This window comes from Chrysochloris asiatica, unplaced genomic scaffold, assembly GCF_000296735.1.
Source record: "Chrysochloris asiatica unplaced genomic scaffold, ChrAsi1.0 scaffold00092, whole genome shotgun sequence".
NCBI classification, from domain to species: Eukaryota; Metazoa; Chordata; class Mammalia; order Afrosoricida; family Chrysochloridae; genus Chrysochloris; species Chrysochloris asiatica.
The window spans coordinates 2799985-2822149 of NW_006408610.1; the positions used below are offsets into that span (position 1 = coordinate 2799985).

General features: G+C 41.0%; 1 protein-coding gene across 1 annotated transcript in view; it reads left to right on the plus strand.

Annotated features, from left to right (window-relative positions):
• Nucleotides 1-22165, plus strand: part of PTPN9 (protein tyrosine phosphatase, non-receptor type 9) — a 119655-nt gene that overhangs the window by 27754 nt on the left and 69736 nt on the right. Inside the window, exon 2 of the mRNA XM_006866468.1 lies at nucleotides 18124-18267. Within this exon, the coding sequence (XP_006866530.1) occupies nucleotides 18124-18267 (144 nt within the window). The remainder of the gene's footprint in view (nucleotides 1-18123; nucleotides 18268-22165) is intronic.

A 22165-nucleotide genomic window follows, 5' to 3' on the forward strand; every position in this document is an offset into this window, starting at 1 on the left:
ACAATAAAACCAAATGATTTCATGGGCCAGACCTGAAGAGTAGTTTTAAACCTAACACCAGAAATGCCAACATGTGTTTAGTAAACATGCTACTGGCTTTCAGCAGGAAAGTCACTGTGGCACATTTCCTGAAGTGCGATGGGGTCTTGAGGGCTGTGAAGGTTTGTAAAAGCATCTATAATTCTGTTTTATTCCGTTGAAGAGTTCCCTAATTCATTCCCTTTAATTCTCAAGTGAATACTGTCTATCTTTTGTGACATAGTTTAAGACCTTTAAAAAGTAGTGTTCAGAAATGACCCCATTATATTTTAGGAAAAGGCTATATAAAACGTAAATACATCTTTCAAGATTGATAATGTAGTCACATGATTCAAACTTAAGGTACAGAAAGGGATATGATATGGTAAGTATTCTTTCTCTCATCATGTCTCCCAGCGAGTAATTTTATATATAGATGAACACCTGACATACTTATTATCTGATAGGAAGAATGGTGTGGTCTTCTATTTCTCAAGGCCTTTCAGTGGAGTGAAAGAATATAGGGTTTGAAAAGACTTGGATTCAAACCTCAAAGCTTCAGCTCTGCCATTTATTATTTGCGTGACCTTGAGCAGCTTGCTCAGGCTCCGTGTGCCTTGGTTTCTTTGTGTGGTTAATAATATTTAGCTTGCCAAGACTGTTGAATATGATGTTTGTACAATGATTTCTTTGTTGCATGTTAATGCTTCACAAATGGTTGCTACCATCGTTATTTCTTGCTAGACCATACTCTTAATAACTACATGAACTAGTAAAGGCAAAGTCTTGCTCTAAGTGAATGAATTCAATTGCCTTTTCTATTGCAATATGTAATTAGTACTCTTTTATACATGAAAGAGAACCATAAGCCAAGGGAGAGACATAGCATTTTGAAAGAAATCAGAACATTTTCTGTCTATCAGGTATCAGGAGGTAGGCTATTCATTTGGTTGAAGAATGCTGATAAACCCTAGCCCTTTCCTTCCGCTAGTAGGAAGTCATTAACACTGAGGAGCTTTTCATGTTTAATAGCTCAGTTAATTCCAACTCTTCAGTGTTGCTTTGGACTCTTGGTCAGCCCTGGCTTTGGGTTTTCTGTTTGTTCCTTTCCCAGTGTGATGTTAATCCTTTAATAGAAGCTAGCATTTTTTTCTCCTTTGGTCCTTGTACAATGTACTAGGTAGAAAAGTCCCTCTTTTCAAAACGATTCCTATTTGGTTTCATCAGGAGGGTGGGCATTAAAGTCTTTCACTATAGTTATCTGGATTTAGCATTTTTGATGGGATTTGCAGAGCTTTGCCTTTGAAGTTTCCTTGATCCCTTTATGGATGAAAGAAGAGATTTTATATCTTTACAACAACAATATGTGAATACTAGAATAAAATAAAGACCTGAGAGTGTGATTGTTGTTGTTAAGTGCCTTCAAGTCAGTGGTTCCGACTCAAAGTGAGCCCTTATAGGGTTTCTCAGGAGCAGCTAGTGAGTTTGAACTGTTGACCTTGTGATTTAAACAGACCTCGAGGTCAAGTGCTTATCCTATGGCGCCACACCAGTGTGATTATGGAGGTTTATTTTAAATTGAGACATTTTTGATGTGCATTAAGTATATGTTGTTTTTAAGTGCTGACTTACAGCGACCCGTATAGCGTTTCCAAGGAGTGGTTGGTAGGCTTGAACCATCGACCTTGCAAAAAAAAGACAAAAATTTTGACATTTCAACATTTTTTACATATATAAGTCAGTGACATTAGTTAATTATGGTGTGCAACTGTCACTATTGTTTCCAAAATTTCCTATTATCCTTAAGTAAGAACAGTTTTGAATGCCCACTGTGCAAAGCTATGTGTTAGATGTGGTTTTAAGCAGTTGATTGTGATTTGCTTAAATACTATCCAGATTCCTGGGAGTAATCCTATTAATGATTTATCTTCTATAAACCAGTTATATTTACTAGATCCTCTTTGAAGTGGTATTTAGTGTATTGGTAGAGAAGACTTAATTGGGGAATCACTGGAAGGTAGAAATGTTTACCTATTTGAGTATGTCTATTTATGAATTGCTTGCCATGTTTCATTTATTAGGGAGCATGAATTATTTTTATAGCTAAGACTGGCACAAAGAATGAGGAACATTTGATTTCCGTTTGTTAGTCTGTAAAATGATACATACGGTATGCCTTACTCTCTGACAAGGCTGATGCTGTCTTAGTTGCCTTTGAGTTGATTCTAACTCATGATGAACTGCTCCTAGGGTTTTCAAGGATGTGGCCTTTTGGAAGTGGATTGGCAGGCCTGTCTTCTGAGGTACCCAGGGTGGATTTCCACTACCAGAGTTTCAGCTGTTGACTGAGTGCTTAACCATTTGCACCACCCAGGGACATGGGAATCAGAAACTTCAGTGACTTTTTTTTTTTTTTTTTTTTTTGGTGCCTTTTTAAAAGAAAGCACTAGAAACAAACGGAAGTGAAACTGACTTAAAAATGTTGGTCCATCGGAATAGAGCAAAGAAATAGGGACAGTGAAGGTAAAGTCAATAGAAGGCAGCTAGACTTGTTGTTGTTAGGTGCCATCGAGTCGTTACGGACTCATAGAGACCTTATGCACAGCAGAACGAGACACTGCCCGATCCTGGGCCAACCTCACTACTGTTACTGTAAAGGTTTTAAAAACCATAAAGTGGGTCTGAATGCAAGCAGCAATTTTACTGTCTTCCTGTGTGTATTTTTCAGCTTTTATAAAAATGATCCAGGACCAGGACCACATTAGAAAGTACTGGATAGAGGAAAATGTGGAACAAAACTCAAAATTATTTTAAAAAAAAGAAAAAAGACCAGGCTTACTTATTGGATAGAGACTTAGAACCCTTGAGACTGTGGCCCTTAATCACCTCTCAGGTCTTGAAATGAACTTAGTCCCATGGCTCGATTTTCAGTCACAAACAATAGACAGTCCTATAAGGTGAATAATAACATTAGGGAGGTTAAGGGAAAAAAAATCAACCTTTTTTTTGTTTGTTTTTTCAGATCGTAAGGGCAGCATTTAACCAAGGACAAAGTTCAGAAGGATTAGGAAAGAAGGAGGAATGGGATCAGGAAGCACAGAGAGGAAGTGGGAACTGCAATCTGACCTGAAACAAAATGTATATAAATTGTTGAATGGAAAACCGATCTGCTCTGTAACGTTCACCCAACTCACAATAAGTAGTTGTTTTTCTTTTAAAAGAATGATCCCAAGAACTCATCATAGTTGGAGGTAGATTAAGAATATTAATGATAAATCACTGAAATGTGAACAATTCTTTACTTGGTTAATTGACCTATGGTTTGTTCATTTTAAAGAGCTCTGGTTATACAATGGTGAGGCACTCGGTGGCTAACCGAAAGGTTAGGCACTTGGAACTCACCAGAGGCTTTGAGGCATAAAACCTGTTGGTCTGATCCCGTAAAGATTACAGTTTAGCAAACACTCTGGAGCAGTTCTTCTTTACTTTTTAGGGTCACTATGAGTTGGAATCAACTTGACATTACACAACATCATGTTCATTTCTATGGAAAAATTAAAAAATAAAAAATAAATAAATGTGGGAGAATTCTTGGCTGGTTACCGGGATGTGGGGTTGGGGTGAGGAGAGGGAGGGGAAGGTCGAGCACAGGGTAGGGAATAGACACAGGATAGTTTGGGTGCTGGGGAGGAGGGCAATACACAAGAAAGAGGAGGGGAATGGGAGAACAATTAGGCAGCTTTGCATGGGCTAAGTGGGACAGAGGTAAATAGTTATGTATGCACAACCTTGGAACAACAGCGCTCTGGGATACAAGGATTGAGGAATGGTTTGAATGGGTAAAGGGGGGGGGAAATGTTAAGAAGCTTGGATATCTTTTGAATCTTGGTTTCCCTTGCATACCATTATAAAATAGATACCTGAGGGGGAGAGAAAGGAATAGCCAGAAATACCACCATAGAAAGCTTGTAAGTCCGTTTTCTGCCTATAACTGATTGGAATACCTAAAATGGGGCTACAACTTGCCCAGTGAAGGAGGCTTTCTGCGGAGCCGCTGCATTGCATAAGACCATAGGTGGAATCCTGAACCACGTCCAGAATCTTCTGAAGTGGGAAATTTCCACTTGAAAGGACAAGAAGACCAACCTGGAGTGGCTATAAGAACAGAACATACTTGTTGAAAGAAGACTGACAGAAAAAAGAAAAACCAATAATGGCTATCTAACTGACTGCTACAAGAACAAGCAAGTTGCTCGCCCAGGAGACATCAAGGCAAGTGGCCGGGTCCCCTCAGGGCAAACCCCCTTCCAAGACTAAGACTCAATGAGAGTACACGAGCAGACATGCACTCTGACTGGTGACCACGTTAGTCACGAAAAAGGGGAAGTGAAGGAAAAACAGCAATGAAGCTACGAGCTAACTCCTACCATGTTCAGCAGACTCCTGTGAACCCAGGTGGAGACCTGGTTGGCCAGCAGTATGGCAAGACCTGGGGAGTCAGGAACATAGCCACAGAGGACTAGAGTGGAGAGTGAAGCTTCCAGCTGATAAGAAGTGAGGGCATATGCACAAGAACACCCACACTTGCAGAAAATACTCACTTGACTTGGCTTCAGTGGCTGGACGATCAGAGCTCAACTAGAAGAAGAAAGAAGAGGAAAAAAAAGAGTAATCTGATACAATTTCATGAACTTGACGTACACCTATGGATGCAGTAGCTCAAAAGAGAGAGCAAATCTTTACAGTGAGGATCATTCCCACCCCCTCAATACACAGGGTAGACAGGAATAGGCAACTTGGACATTGGCTACCCAAAATGACGGGGCTACAAAGGCAAGAAGTAACTGGCTTACAAGCTTTCAAGAGGGAGCCTAGATCCAGAGGGTATGAAGAAGGTAGAATCTCCAGCGAGTAGTATGATGGAAGGAGATGGGGATAGGACTCTTGTGGTACAATAGTGAATAGTTTCTATCAGGACTGACTGTGAAGGTTGGAAATGTAAAGATAGACGTCTTGTCGCAAAAGGAGGGGAGTGGTTGACTTGCAGTCCAGGAGCAGAGGTCCCTAGGACCATCAAGGGAGAAAATTGGAGTGTGGGACTCTACCCAGAGAACCAGTGACACCAGAGAGAGAGGCAGAGATGATGACATGGAGAGATGGATGGCTGGGGACTCTAGACCCAGAGAGAGAGAGGGGCTGTGTGCTGACAACCGAGGGGCAGGCTTGTGGGATATACCCTTTGGTTGTTTGATGATGCATGGAGGGGATTGTAACCATGGCAATGAAACCATACATGATAGGATGAATGTAAAGCTAATGTTCTCCCATGTAAACTATCACATAATTCACAATAAAACATTTAATAAAAAAATGGGGAAAAATCAGTACCTTTAAAATGGAAACCAATTACAGTTAGAAATGACTTATAAATTTGGTTTTGATTTTCAACACATTTTTTTGTGGGGGGGTGCCCTAGAAAATTTTCGTGCTTGCCCATGGAGGTGTTTTAATTTTAATTGTTGCTGGGTTGTTTTTTTTTTTTTGTTTTTAATTTTAGTAAGTTTTAAAAGTAGAATATAGTGATCAGAGTATAATTGTAGTATATAATAATATTAATTCAGTAAGCAATGTAGACACTACTGCGTAAATAAGAGTTGACTTTTTTTACTTAATTTGAAATTCTTGTATAGTTTTCCTAGAAGAGAAATAACAAGAAGTCCAGTGGATCAGAAAAAGACAAAGACTTTTGGCCCAGTGTTATACAGATGAATGCCATTTTCAGGGTGTCGTAGTATTTCTAACAGAAAGCAGTGATGTGCTTATGCTTAGGTGGCTGTATACTGGTTCATTGTATATTTTGTGTTGTTAAGGGTGACCCTGTATAGGACTTCCAAGGAGCAGCTGGTAGGTTTGAACCGCCAACCTTGTAGTTAGTGGCTGTTGGTGGTTATGTGCCTTGGAGTTGGTTCCAACTCATGGCAACCCTGTTTAGGGTTTCCGAGGGTATAAATCTTTATAGGAGCAGAAAGCCTCATCTTTCTCCTGTGGAACAGCTGGTAGTTTCAAAGTGCTAAACTTGAGTTTAACAGCCTGACTTGTAACCATTATGCTACCAGAACTCCTTTTGTGGTTAGTAGTCCAGTGCTTATCCTACAGCACCATATCATGACTCCTGGTTCATTATATGGCTATACAATAAATTATACCAAACCTCTATCTATCATGGACTCATGAATGGTGTTGAACTTTCTTTACTCTGTTTTCAGCATCTGTTGAAGGTACATGCTTTTTTCTTTCCTTATCTGTTAATACAGAAAATTGAAGGAGCACAGTGGCTCTGTAGGATAAGAACTGGACTTCTAATCACAAGGTTGGTGGTTTGAATCCACCAGATACTCCTCAGAAGACAGATAAGGCTTTCTACTCCCACAAATATTTATAGCCTTGGAAACCCTATACAGGGTCACTATGAATCAGAACCTGCTCAATGGCACTTAACAACAACAAAATATAGTTAATAATTTGATAGAATGCCTGTTGTTAAGCTAGCTTTTACATACCTCTTTAGTTATAATGTGTATTGTCTTTATTACACTGCTGCTTATATAATACGAAAGTTACCATGAGTGTCAATAGAACATGACACTTTTGGTACCTGTTTTTATGGGATGATTTGACAACTCCTTTAGTTTGTTTTAATTTACATGTAAAAAAAGTTTGCACAGCAAATTAGGTTCCCGTTTGAAAATTTTTATACAGCTTGTTCAGTGACATTAGTTACATTTTTTACAATGTGTCATTGTTCTCTTTAATTGCTTTCTGATTGTTCCATGATTCGTAGTCAGTTTCTCTGCCCCCTCTCTTCTCATTTTTGCTTTAGAGTAGGTTACAATTATTTCTAAAGGTAAAAATGAAAAGGCTCTTGGTTCTTCTTTCTTTGTCCATTCTTTCAATGTTAATATTCTATTATTTAGACTCTGTCATTCATTGTCACAGATATTTATTGAATGACTACTTTATGTCAGGCATGGGATGAATAAGATAGACATGATCCCTGCCCTCAAGGAACTTAACTTTCCTTCCTGCTGCTAAATATTTTCCTTCCGGTTTGCTGTCTTTAATGTTAATAGAGTTATTTTTCAGGGGGTGCGGGTGGCATTGTGAGATGGAAGAGCATATATATTTTACCCATTTGCTTAAAAATATCTATTGGCATCTGTTGTCTATGGGGTCCAGACTGTATTCTGGAGTGAGGCATACAATAACTCTCCCAGTTGGCTCAGCCTTTGGGTCAACTCATCTTTACCATTCTCTGTACAACTCCGTTGTCTCTCCAGTAAGCCCAGTTCTTTCATGTCTCAACCTTGGCACATCTCCCCCCCTACCCCCCACCCCCTGCACCCTGACTGGAATGCTTCTCTCTGCCTGGTAAATTACTACTCCTTTTTAGGCATGCCCCTGAAATATATGGGGGTTTTTTTCCCTATTCTTCCTAGAGTGAGTGAGAGTGTCAGAATGTCTCTGGTTAGGGTGTTCACTTGCTAACCAAAAGTGGGTGGTTCCAGATCACCCCGAGACACATCAAGGAAAGGCCTGGTAACCTGTTTCTGAGAAATCAGTCATTGAAGATTCTATGGAACACAATTCTATTCTGACATACATGAAATGGTTTTGAGTCAGAATTGACTCAGTTGTAACTATTTCTTGTTTTTGATTTTTTAGAGTTAGAGTTCCATATCACCTGTACCATTACTGTTGTTAGTGGCCTTTGGGTCAGTTTGCGTCATAGCAACCTCATGAATGCATACAACTTATTCCATAGGATTTTCAAGACTGCATATCGGAAGCTGATTCTAGGTCTGTGTTTCAAGGAGCTTAAACTGCCACCCTTCCGTCAAGTAGTCTAGTACTTAACCAGTTATACCACCCAGGGACTCCAACTTAGTTCTGTTGTTGTTATTAAGTGCTGTCCAGTTGGTTCCAACACATAATGACCCTGTATAGGGTTTCCAAAGCTGCAGGTATTTATGGGAGTTGTTGATGTTGTTGTTAAGTGCCATTGAGTCAGCACTGACTCATAGTGACCTTATGCACAACAGAATGAAACACCGCCAGGTCCTAGATTAACCTCACAATCATTGCTATACTTTGAGCCCATTACTGCTGCCACTGTGCTAATCCATCTCATTGGGGGTCTTACTGTTTTTCACTGACCCTCCACTTTACCAAGTATGAAGACTTTCTCCAGGAACTGGTCTTTCCTGCTAATATATTTGAAGTATGAAAAATGAAGTCTGGCCATCCTGGCTTCTAAGGAGCATTCTGACTACTTCTTCCACACAGATTTGTTTATTCTTTTGGTGGTCCATGGTACTTTTGATATTCTCCCCCAGTACCATATCTCAAATACATCAATTCTTCTACAGTTTTCTTTATTCATTGTCAAACTTTCACATGCATATGAGGTTATTGAAAATACCATGAGTTGGGTCAGGCACACCTTAGTCTTCAAACTGACATCTTTGCTCTTGAACACTTGGTAGAGATCTGTGGAAGTAAGAGTCCTGGTGTGGTGCTGTGGGTTAATGCGCTGGAATGCAAAGTTGGTTCAAGCTCACCAGCTGATCCTCGAAAACCCTATACAGGGTCGCTATGGGTTGTAACTGACTTTACAGCACTAAACAAGATGGAAGTAGAATGCCTAATCTTTCTCCTGAGGAGTGGCTGGTGGGCTTAAACCTCCAAACCTTGGTTAACCATCCAGTGATTATTACAATGCCACCAGCACTCCTTAGTTCTCTTCTAGGACTGAACCAAATTTTATGGGGTGAGCTATTTATATATGTTAATTTCCTTATTTAAATGACTGTCAACTGCTCAGAATAGGGTATTTATCTCTCTAAATTGTTTGATTCACAGCCAAGTCATGGTGTGGCACTGTAGCCTAAGCACAGGACCAAGGTCGATTTGAACTACAAGGTTGGTGGTTCAAACTCACCAGCCACTCTTCGGAAACCCTATACTGGGTCGGAACCGATTTGAAGGCACTTAACAACAACATCAACATAGTGTGGACTCCTGGTGTGGTGCTATAGGGTCAGCACGGGACTGCAAACCACAAGGTTGGCAGTTCAAACCCACCAGCTACTCCTTAGAGACCCAGGAGTCTTGGTGTTGTGCTGTGGGTTAATGCGCTGGATTGCAAAGTTGGCTTGATCCATAAGGTTGGTGGTTCAGGCTCACCAGCCGCTCCTCAGAAACCCTATACAGGGTTGCTATGGGTTAGTATTATGGATTAGTCCCAACTCAGTGGCACACAACAATAGTGTGCAGTGAACTTCTGGTGTGGTGCTATAGAATCAGCACTGGACCGTAAACTACAAGGTTGGCAGTTCAAACCCACCAGCTCTCCTTGGAACGCATTGACTGGATGGCACGTAACAACAACAGTACTACTCCGAAGCACAAGGTGAATGCTTGGCTGCGTGCCTGAGGAAGCTCTCCTGCATAGTCTGGAGGAGGATATGATGTACTAGCTGTGGAACTTTGCAGAGGAAATTCGTCTCTGAGCTAGAACAGCATAGGATTGAATTGTTAAGTGCTGTTGAGTTGGTTCCGACTCCTAATGACCCTGTTTAGTGTTTCTGAGCAGTAGCTGGTGGATTTGAACTGCTGACCTTGCAGCTTAAACTGACCTTGTGGCTCAGTGCTTATCCTGTAGTGCCACACTAGGACTCCATGATTGAATTAGTCCCTCCTTTTTTGTGTGTGCCAATTCAACATTTTACAGGTGTGCGATTCATAACTCCTTTTTCTTCTCCCTAAACACCCAAGTTACTACTGTTGTTAGTGGTTCATTAATATTTGTCTGTTGAACTTAATTTTTTAATAATTTAAAACATTAAAATACTTGTATGGGACAATGGGATGGTGTGGTACCATAGGATAAGCACTGGACTGCAAGGTCAGTGGTTCAAACTCTCCAGTCACTCAGAAACCCTATACAGGGTCGCTATAAGTTGGAACCAACTCGATGGCACTTAATAATAATGTCCCTCTTTTTAGGAATCCTGGTCTAGCACTATACGATAATCACTGGACTGCTAACGGGTTCAAACCCACCAGCTTCTCCTTGGGAACCCTGGACAGGGTCACTATGCGTTGGAACCAACTCAAAGGCACTTAACAATAACAATTCCCCCTTTTTGGGTGAATTTTCTGTATTTCATTGTTTCAGAATATGATAAAAATTAGTAGTTTTTCTTAAAACATCTTTATCAGATGCAGTAAAACTTTGCTTCACAGAGCAATACCTCTTTAAAAATCACATCTTAAGAAAAGGCAGTTTTTTCCTGATAAAGGAAAAACATTTAAAACATGCCAGAACATTTTAATACAAAGTGACTAGCCTTATTTTTATGTTTGGCACAATAACAGAGTACTAATGGAAACATTGTGGTTTCAGTTTGGAAATGCAACAGACCTCTCTTTGCTGCTTAAGTTGTGCTCCGGTGTCCATGCTCAGATCATTCCTAGCAGATCAATATGGGCTGAAGGAATGAATACACATAACAAAGCAACAATCCATGATGATGGGAAAGTGGAAAAACAGGCATGAGGGTCAGGTTAGTTTACTAATGCATCTGCCACTGAAATGATGGGGCACAGGCCTGCTTGCAGAAATAGAGAGGAACTGGATAAAAGCAAGGCTTTGAGTCTTACTTACAGTTGAGTCACTTTCCTTATTTAGGCATTCAGTGCAGGATGACTGCATTTTTTGCATGGTGTTTGTCTTGTACCAGTTGGTTCTATTTTTATAGCAACTAGCTTCTAGTTTGTTTCATGCTGTTCAAAAGAATTTGTGCTCAGCACAGCAATGTTAGTCCCCTGTGTAGTGTGTCTTCTGAAATAGGAACAAATGGATTTAGAGAAGGAAGCAGGGTCTAAACACTTCTGTATCACCACCCAGTCCTGAATGAGGAGTTGCTCTTCCAGAGACTGGTTTTTCTTGCAGTTGAACACATATTGGAAATTTCTGATTTGAGTTTATGCTTTTAGAAAAATGGATTAGGGAGATTGAATTGATACAGACTAAAAGGAAACAACAAAGTCCAAGTGATTCTAAAGAGCTGTGTCTCTGTTGAAAGAAGTGTTAGTGTAAAATGACTAGAGTAAAGAAAAAAGAAAAACAGTCATCCATTTAGAGATGTACATATCAGATACTGTGGTGGGTACTTTTCCATTACTTGTCTCATTCAGTCCTTATCTCGTTAAATTAGGAAACTGAAACTCAGAGAGGTTAAATCACTTACCCAAACATCACTCAGCAATAAGTGAGAGGAGGGGTTCTTCCTGACCCTCTAAACCACTAGAGTATTCCCTGTGTAGCTCTGTAGGATGAGCACTGGACTGCTAACTGCAAGGTCAGGGTTTCAAAGCCACCAGCCACTCTTTGGAAATCCTATACAAGGTCACTGTGAGTCTTGACCAACTTGACAGCACCTAACAACAACAAACCACTAGCCTTGTTCTCTGGTGGTTAGGTGACTGACATTCCAGAAGACAGATGTTTTCTGTTATTTCAAGAGCAGATTTCTTGAACTTGTAGTTGCTCTTGGGAGTTTCGATATAACATGAAGGCCTTGTTGTCAGTTTTATTGTCTCTGGTACCTTGAGTTCAACACTAGTGGATGGTGTCCAACGTGTGCATGCATACTCCACTTAATTGGCAGATTTCTTAGCCATTTTATAGCACCTCTAGTATGTCTGTCTTGTTTCAATCTATTTAAACATGATTGTGGGAGAAGCATATAATTACAGTAAGCCTTTTGACAATGCAAGAACAAATCTTACCCTTACCCGAAAATCTGGTTGAGGAGGGTTGTATATTGTAACATTAACTTTTCTATATATCAGTTTAGACCTTTTCCCAAAGGAATACCAAAGCTTCTTAACTGTGACCACTCCTTAGCCGCCAGATATTAGCAACCTGTGGTTACTCATAAACCTAGAGTAGATTCAAGCTACTGACATTGGGTTGAAATATCTTGTAAGCCATGACTCATCTTTTGGCTTATTTTTTCTTTAACCAGGAAATACACTGAATATTAGTATCAGGAATTTCAGTTATCCCTGAAGAGTGTACTGCTAATGAAAGTTGCTTGGACTTGTCTTTCTGGTGGCTAGCAGGGCCACAAATCAGTCTCTATTCAGTGGTTGTATTGAGACCATGTGCTGAGCCCATAGAAAGGCTGTGAAGATGAGCTCATCCTTCCCAACACCTTTCACAGGTTCTCTGTTCACCATGGGATGGGGATGCAGAAGGGTGAATCTGAGGCTAAACAGAGCAGGTGGTGTGTGTGTACTTGTATCTGTAAATATCATATCATTGTTTACAGTACACTGAACTTTTCTTTATGCAAGGCTTGGTCAGGCCAAACAGGAGGAATTGTTCCCGTGCTGAAAGCCAAGAATAACATCCTGACCAGTAGGGGGACAGAGGTCAGCTCAAGGCAGCAGCTCTTGGGAGTTATGGACCATCAAGAACCACAGAGGAACTGAGTGTAGTAAGCAGGAAGAATATACCTTGAAAGAAATGGGTGAAAGATACTGGGTGTCTCTTTTTGGGGCATGGTTGGTTTGTTTGTTTATTTTTAGTGAAAGTTTACAGGGCAGATTATCAGTTTTACATTCAATAAATCGTATTTTGTTTCATTGCAATGATTACAATCCCCTCCATGTACCATCAGCCAAAAGTATTTACCTCCATTCCCCTTTTTTTGGTGTATGCATACAAAACAGAAAATACATACTCATTTAAATGTCCAAATGGCACACTTTGTAAGCCATCCTCCTGTCTGCAGGCATGCAGCCTTTCTCAGTCCATGGGCTTAGAGTCCTCAGCTGCTCTCTCTCTCTCTCAATGCCATCGCCTCTGCCAGTGTCTGTACTTTTCTGGATAAGATCCCATGCTCCACTCACTCATGCTCTTCCCTCTTGCTGGTCCTAGGGCCCTCTGTTCCTGAAATAGAAGATTAACTACTCCCTCACTTTAGTTTATGCATCTTCTTATTTTAAAGTTGTGACTATCACAGTTAGTCCTGATACTAGTTACACACAGTTGCATCATAAAGTCCTGTCCCTGTCCTCCCTCATTCCCTTTCACCAGACTCAACTGGAAAAGAGGGAAACTATTCAGTGGGGATTCTACCTTACCCTCCTCATTCTGAAACTAAGCACACTAATAAAAGCTTGTTAGCCAGCCACTTCGTGCCTTTAAAACCCCCATTTTTGATCGCCAGTGTCTAAGTTGCCTGTCCCTCCCAACCCAGTGTACTGAAGATACAAGCTTGATCCGTGATATGAAGAGTCCTTCCCTTTAGGTTGGAATTTTGAGCAACTGCATCCATAAGCAAAGGTCCAATTCATCAAATTGTAGCAATTTACACGTGGCCCTCTCCCTGGATCAAACTTATTTATCTTCACCTGGTTGAGTTCTGATCAGCTAGCCATCCAAGCTAGGTCAAAGCTGCCCGTTTGGGAGCTCTTGCATGCCTACCCCACTTCATACCAGCTGGCCACTTCACTCTCAGCTCTAGCCTCCAAGTGGTTAGGTCTGTGTCCATTGGGTGTGGGAGTTCACACGTCTCCCTAAACTTCAGACCAGCCACTCCTTCCTCTTCTCTCTTTCATCTTAAGGTGCCTATGGAACATGTCCAAACTCAGCCTGTGTCTTTATTGCTACATTTCCCCCACTTCCACTCACAAGTAGAACAGAGTGGTCACCAGCAAGTATACAAGACTATTCATGTGTTCCCTTTGAGTTTAGGGTCATTGTTTATTGATGAAAAATGAAAAGTTATCTTAATAATTGGATGTGATACGTTTACATACCTCTTGGTCCTTTAACTAGATTTTTCTCTTCCTAAACATTGGACTGGTGTGGTGCTGCAGGTTAATGCGCTGGACTGCAGTGTTGGTTTGAACCATAAGGTCAGCAGTTCAAGGCCACCAGCTGCTCTTGGAAAACCCTATATAGGGTCGGAACCTACTTGACAGCACTTAACAACACCACTACCACACTGGACTGCGAACCACAAGGTTGGCAGTTCAAACCCATCAGCTGCTTCAGAAGCCCTATACAGGGCTGCTGTGAGTCAGTCCTGACTCAATGGCATTTAACAGCAACAACAACCTATACATAAAGGAGTAGTTAAGTGCTTGGCTGCTATCCAGCTCCTGTAAAGATGACAGCCTAGGAAGCCCTAAGGGGCAGTTCTACTCTGTCCTTTAGAGTTGCCTTGAATCAGAATCGACTTGACGACACACCAGAACAGCGTGTACATTAATCCATCTCTTCATGATATTTATTAGAAATATTTATTAGACTATTTCAGCTAAATGGTGGGGAAAGCATGTTCTTTTGTTATCCCTGTAGTTTTATTCTGCAGTCAGTCTCAGAGTAGTCGTGGAGAAGACTGGATTTAGAAGACAGTATGTTAACTTCACAAAACAAGTACCATTTACAGAGTCTCCTGGAGGCCTTCCAGACTGGCTAGAGTTTTGTTTCTGGGATCTTTCTGTGCCCACGTCTCTTATTTTCCCTTCCGTTTTTCCTCATTCTGATGCTGACCACTCACCCCCAGAGGCAGCTCAGACTGTTTTCTTGTGGAGCATTCTAAGTTTGTTCTCTTGTCTTCTCTGGGACTTATTTCTCTGGTCTGGCTTCAACTGGTTCTGGGCCAAAGTGATCTTCTAAAAGCTTTTCTTCACGGCCTTTCTTTCTTGGCCGTTTTCATGCACTTTGCCTGATTAGTTTTGCTGGCTCCCTGCTTTTCCAGAGAGATGTGTTCTGTTGCCTCAGTTGGAAGGCTCAAAAGTGAGCTCAAGTACAGTCTCAGTCCTCTTTTTTTTTCTTTCCCAGAAATTGGGGGGTGAATCAGGTACTCTGTTGTGAGATACTGCTGACTTTCCCGGATCCTGGTGAACTAGTTATTTAAGCACATATTTGGCAATTTGGATTGTAATAGCTAGATAGGACTTGTTGCCAAGACTGTAAATAGGTCATTGCTGTTGCCCTTTCCCCCCTTATTTTTCAGTTGCAAAATTAGAGTTGAAGAGTGACCTTGTCCATGGTCATACAGCAAGTTGGCCTTATACCTTTTGATGGAAACGTCATTTTTGTACTGCTTTTACTTCTAACACTTAACAACAACATGCTTCTAGCACAGGCACTAGCTTAACAAATAGTAGGTGTTGAATAAATAAATAAACATATCTTAACTGATTAAAATTCAGAGCTCTTGTCAGGTGGAACATGTTTTAGACAACAGCTAAAAGATGGTTCTAGGTGGCAATGGAAGGGACAGAGTAGCCAAGCTAAAAGCTGTTAGCAATTCAGAGTCTAAAGGCAGAATATTCCATTTCCAATCACATTCTAAGATAAAGTTTGGCAGAAGCATACATTGGCTATAATGTAAAGGGGAATAGAGCAAGAGGGGATAAAAGAGCATGGTTTAATCTAGAGGTAGGAGCAGGACTAGAAACAAACATCTTATTAGCTTGAAATTGTTGTTGTTAAGAGTCGTTGAGTCAATTCTGACTCTTAACAACCCTGTCTAGGGTTTCTGAGGAGCGGCTGGTGGGTTTGAACTGCTGATCTTGTTGTTAGCAGTCCAGTGCTTATCCTATAGTGCCACACCTGGAACTAGATAATGAAATTTAAAATTTTGTACCCCTCCCTCAGTACCAAACTAAAACCCAACCAAACTGGTATCATGTCACTTCTGACTCATAGTGACCCTGTATAAGATTTCCAATGTTGTAAATCTTTAAAGGAGCTGTCTCATTTTTCTTCTGGAGAGTGGCTGGTGGGTTTGAACTGCCAACCTTTGATTCCCAGTCAAGTGCTTATCTTACAGCACCACCAGGGCTCCTTCTAGCGCTGTTTCCCCCTAATTCAAGCCACTATCTGTTGTGTGCTGCAGAGTTCATTCCAATGCATAGCAATCCTATGACTGAGTAGAACTGCCCTATGGTGTGGGACTGTAGGATTAGCATTGGACTGCAAACCGTGAAGTCGGCAGTTTAAACACACGGGCTGCTCTTTGGAAACCCTGTACCAGGTTGCCATTAGTCGGAACTGACTCAATGGCACTTTTACAACAACAGTCTTCCTGAGAGTAGATCTCCAGGCCTTTTGTCCCATGAACTTCCTGCAGACCTTTTTGTTAGTAGCTGAGTGCATAACCATTGAGCGGTCAGAACCCCTTTAACTACTAGAGACGCTGTTAATGACCATTTAGGCACTAAGGGCACTGCTGCCACGTGAGCATAAATAGAACCCATGGTTCAGTCTGAGCAAAAAAACAGTTGATAGGCTAAATTCTTTCTAATAGTTTGGTGTTCCCAAATAGTCCTGCTAATTAATTGTAAAGGCAAAACCCATTTTGATGATTTTGCTGTTGGAGAAAAATATTAAAGTACCATGGACTGCCAGAACAACAAACAAATTTGCCTTGGAAGAAGTACAGCCAGAGTACTCCTTAGAAGCCAGGAAGGCAAGACTTTGTCTCACATACTTGTGACATATTATCAGAAGGGACCAGTCCCTGGAGGACATCATGCTTAGAAAAGTGGAGGGTCAGTGAAAAAGAGGGTGGACCCCCAACAAGATAGATTGGTACATTGTCAATGGGCTCAGATGTAACAATTGTGAGCGTGGTATAGCATTGGGCAGTATTTTGTTCTGTTGTGCATATAGTCGCTGTGAGTCGGCACCTAACAACAACAGCAACAACAAAACTGTCTCCAGTTGACTTTTGGACCAAAGTAGCAGCTAAGACTACACTGTGCATTATTTAATAACTCTTCAGAGAGCCCAATCACTGTTTCTGCCCCTTTAAAACAACAGTAGCAGCAACAAACACTCTACCTGTTTTTCCATTTGGGGGATAATCATTTGCATCTCATTTGGGTGCCCTGGTCTTACCCTACATTTTTTTTTTTATGCATACTTGTGGTAGGCCCTGTGCTTTGTTGTTGTTAAGTGTTGTCGAATTGGTTCTGACTCATAGTGACCCTGCATAGGGTTTCCAAGGAGTGGCTGGTGAGCTTGAGCCACCGGTCATGTGTTTCAGTCCTACCTTTCGGTCCAAAGCTTATCCTACAGTGTCATACCAGGACTCCAGGCCCTGTACTCTAGGGTTTAAGAAAGCCCATATTCAGACATATTTTACAGAGATTCTTTTATTAAGCCCTAAACAGGATAAAGACAAAAAACAAAGACAAATTCTCCTGGATGAGGGACACTATCAGCATTAGGCCAATGGATTTCAGCCAACTCACAGCCATGAATTTCATAAATACAACAGAAAGCAAAGGAACTCATTGCTAGATCACAATTGGTAATGGGTAGTAATCCATTGATTGCTGTCTAGGAGGATTATGGGAAAGGACCATGATTGGGAATACCTATATAATTGCAGCTTTAAAAAGTGTACAGGATTGGGTCTTGCATTTTGACCACCTGTTGGTCAAGATACGTGTGACTCATGACCATGCAGCCCTGAATCACAGGTAACAACAGGTGGCCATTTTCAGTAAATCATTAAGGACAGGCCCAAGCAAGTATCAAGTTCTCTGTGCAAGCCTAAGGGTAAAACTGCCCCTCCCTTGGTTTACCAGGGAGTTGTAATCTACTTCCAAACCCACTCTTCCGGAGGGCAAAACTGCCCCTCCCTAGGTTTGTTCCTGTCTTGTCTAAGCATAGACATTTGTCTGGTTTAATGGTCAGAAAGAACTCAAAATGGAGTTAGGGCTTCCACTGTAAATCAGCCTTCCACAAAAAACAAAAAAATCAGACAAACTTAGAATTTAAGCTCTAATGTAGCCTTACTCTCTGAACCTGGCTCTGACTTCTCACCTCACTGTGCTTTATGCATTTTGACTATTTCTGGTGTCAGAACTGTTTCTACCTTTACCTGTGGTAAACTTTGGGCCCAGATTTGCTTGGGGAAAGGGTGATAGTTTTTGTTTGTTCTTTGGTTCCATAAATATGTTCTCTTTTTACTAACTATACTTTTTTTTTCCTGTCTTCCCAAACAGGCCACCAAGCAGTTTCTTGAAGAGATTAACAAGTGGACAGTTCAGTACAATGTTTCTCCACTCTCTTGGAACGTGGCTGTCAAGTTCCTCATGGCCAGGAAGTTTGATGTACTCCGTGCCATCGAGTTATTCCACTCCTACCGAGTATGTTGCTTAGGGGTAGACCAGACCTGTACCAGTTGTGTTATTATGGTTCTCTGAGTGCCGTCCTCCTCCCAGAAGAAGGTTATATCAGTCTCACAAGGGCCCTTGGGTAGTTGAGCTGATTACAGTAGCTCCTGGGAAACACCACTCATGTCCCTGAGTTATGACTGTAGCACAGGATTCGACATCCACTGGCTCAGGTAGCCTTCCATTGTCATCTTAGAGACCAGATAGATAGTTCACATTTCCTAGAGTTTGAATCCTAGCCACATGCACCTTTCACTCCACTGTTTTCCAGGATTCTGGGGTGTTTAGAAACCTGCCATTCAGATGAATGCCTAGTGAGCATTTTGGTTCAGGAAGGGGAGATTTAGACCTGGAAGAAAAGAGCAGTTGTATTACCTAGAGACACTGTCTTAACATTACTTTTATGCAAATACAGTTGCATGTGCAGCATGTTACTTTATTTTGATCATTGTTTTTTAAGAGTACATTGACTTTGGTTCTCTCTTTGCTTTCTCAATTGGCAATGTCCTTGAGACTGTGTTGTTATTAAGTGCCATCAAGTCAGTCCTCACTGCTAGAGTTTACAAGGAGCAGCTGGTGGGTTTGATCTGCCAACACTGTGGTTAGCAGTTCAGTGCTGTTCCTATAGCACCACACCAGGACTCTACCCTCCCCACCTTTTTGGTTGTTGATGCAGTACTGTATGGCATGTTGCCATGAGGTTAGACTATCCATCTGAAGAGACATAAAATTTCCCAGATTAAAAAAAAGAGAGAGCGTTCCGGTTTTGGAGCTGGGACTAGCAAAGTCAGGTAGGACAAGTTCCATGGAGGAGGTGCCAAAAATCCAGAGAGGGTGATTTCACAGAGCAGCTCCAGAGCTCTGGATCTAGTATAAGGTGCTGGGTGTCGGTTTCTTGCACCTGCCAGTGGAAAAATCACAGTATAAAGGAAAATACTGAGATTCCAGAATCAGTTAGTACTTGGGACTTTGCCTGCCGAGCACTCCCACCCAGGCTGTGTTCAGAGGGTGGGGCCACAGCCAGACTGACACAGTGAAACCCGTGCCGCAACATTTGAAAAAAGAAGTGGGGGATTCTACACATCTTTTCCTCCTCTTCCCTGTCGTGCCCTCTCTTCCCAGCCTGGCCATCTTCAGGCGGTTGGGCGTGCACCCCCAAAAGGGTCCAGCATTGAGCCCACAGTTTTCCCACGACACAGAGAAGGGGAATCCCCACTGGTCCCATGGTCTGATGCTTTGGCAGCTGCTTATGACATCTGACTCTGGGACTCAGCCCTAAAGTTGACCTGGGTGGGACCCTTTACTCTTGCCTGTGGTCAGACAGCTATGGTGTTATTTTTGTTTGGGAGAGGTGGTTTTTGTCTCTGCTTTTATATCGCTTCTGTTTTTGGTCCTTTTGAACACACTTTTTTCCTGGGGGTGGGAGCTTTTTTTCTCCCTATGTTAACCAAGAAGAGACAGCAATCGTGACCATATAGCCAAGCTACAATCATACCCCATAATATCTCACCATTGGGACAGGAGCCAATACCAGGTGCTAGGTATTAACACGTGAAAAGGGAAGCCTATCTCCAGATCATACCCACCAAGAGACACTTAGGAAATTTAACACAGCAACATGCATCCATTTAAGCATTAAAAATCCACCTAACTATTGAAAATGACCAGGAAAACACAACAAAAGATCTCAAAACATGTCCAAAAACAGAAAAGAGTAACTGAGACAAATGAGCTGGAGGCACACACAGTATTTCCAGTAGAAGAGCAGGATTTGGATATGCCTGAGAAGGAATTCAGAAGAATAATACAGAAACAAATACAAATGTTCCAAAAAGGGATGGAGGAAAAAAAGGAAGAAGTCAGGAAAGTGCTAGCAGAAAAAAAAGATTAAAAAAATCTGAAGAGAACCTAAGATTCATGCTGAAAAACATGAAGAGGAATAACTTAAGAATTATTGGCATCCTGGAACAGGAAGAATCACAGACGTCCACAGAAGAGATAGTTGAACTACTGGAAGAAAATTTCCCTAATATCTTGAAGGATGAGAAGATAAACATTCAAGAAGCTGAATGAACTCCAGGAAGGACAGACCCCAAACGAAAATCACCAAGACATATCAAGGTCTCCAAAATCAAAGACAAGTAGAAAATCCTAAAAGCAGCCAGGGAAAAGAGAAGTGTTACCTATAAAGGAAGCAAATCAGATTAAGCTCTGACTTCTCAGCAGAAACTATGCAGGCGAGGCAATGGGAAGACATATATAAAACCCTAAAAGAAAAAAACTGCCAACCAAGAATCGTCTATCCAGCAAAACTGTCAATCAAATACGATACTGTAATCAAAATATTTCAGATAAACAGAAGTTAAGAGATTTTGTCAAAACCAACCCAGTGCTTCAAAACATCCTAAAGGGAGTTCTTTGGACTGAAAACCAGCAATAACAGGCAACAACCAGAGATTGACAGTCATGGGGCAACACCACCTGGAACTCAGTCAAGCGATAGCAGGGTTCAGAACAGAACAGAATTACAGCAATGAACTCAGAGGACCTGTGAGGTCCACCAAAGATCAAAATATTCATAGTGTCAAAGAAGGGAAAAACATAACAGAGATCTAGGTGGTGAGGAGGTCAGGTGGATCACAGGATACAATAGACTGTCTTAAATGGAGGGAAAGTTAATAGACTATAGGGAAACCCCAATGAAAGTTAATACTTCACAATGTACCATGAAAATGAAGATCCAATCAGAAGAAGGAAATATGAAAACAAAGAAGAAATTGACAAGAAGTAGCACAAAAAACAAACTCAGCAGAAGAAGGCATGCAGAACAAAGGAATGAAGAGCACCACAAAAAATTAACATGACAGCAATTAATTCATACCTATTGATAATTACTCTGAATGTCAATGGATTAAATGCACCACAGAGGAACTAAACAGCACAATCAACCAGCTTGACCTCATACATGTGTACAAGGCATTCAACCCAATAACGGCACAATGTACATTCTTTTCCTGTGCAAATGGAACATTCTCCAGAATTGACCATGTGTTAGGTCACAAAGCAAACCTTCATAAATTTAAAAATTTCAGAATACTATAAAGCATCTATTCAGACTACGATGCTATAAAACTAGAAATCATCAATAAGACCAAGGAAATGAAGTCAAATACATGGAAATAGAATAATACCCTGCTGAAAAGCGACTGGATAGTAGAAGAAATCAAACGTGAATTCATAAAGTTCCTAGAAACAAATGAGAATGAAAACAAAACATACCAAAATCTTTGGGACATGGCGAAAGCAGTGCTGAGAGGACAATTCATTGCGATAAATGCACACATCCAAAAAGAAGAAAGAACCAAAATTAACACATTGACTCAGCATCTCCAGCAATTAGAAACAGATCAACAGAGGGAACCTACAGTCACACACACAAAAAGAAATAATAAAGAGCAGAGCAGAAATAAATGAGTTGGAAAACAGAAAACTATAGAGAGAATCAACAGGACAAGACGCTAGTTCTTTGAAAGGATTAATAAAACCTACAAACCATTGGCAAACCTAACAAAAGAAAAGAGGGAGAAGACACAAATAACATGCATTAGAAACCACATGTGTGATGTCACAGCAGAGCTAAAGGAAATCAAAAGGGTAACTAACAGAATACTATGAAGAGTTGTATTCCAACAAATTTGAAAATTTAGATGGATACATTTTTAGAAAAACACGGCCTACCTAAACATACACACAGTGAAGTAGAAAACCTGAACAGACCATAACAAAAGAAGAAATTGATCAGGTCATCAGAAAACTCCCAACCAAAAGAAGTCCAGGCCCAGATGGCTTCACTGAGAGTTCTACCAAACAT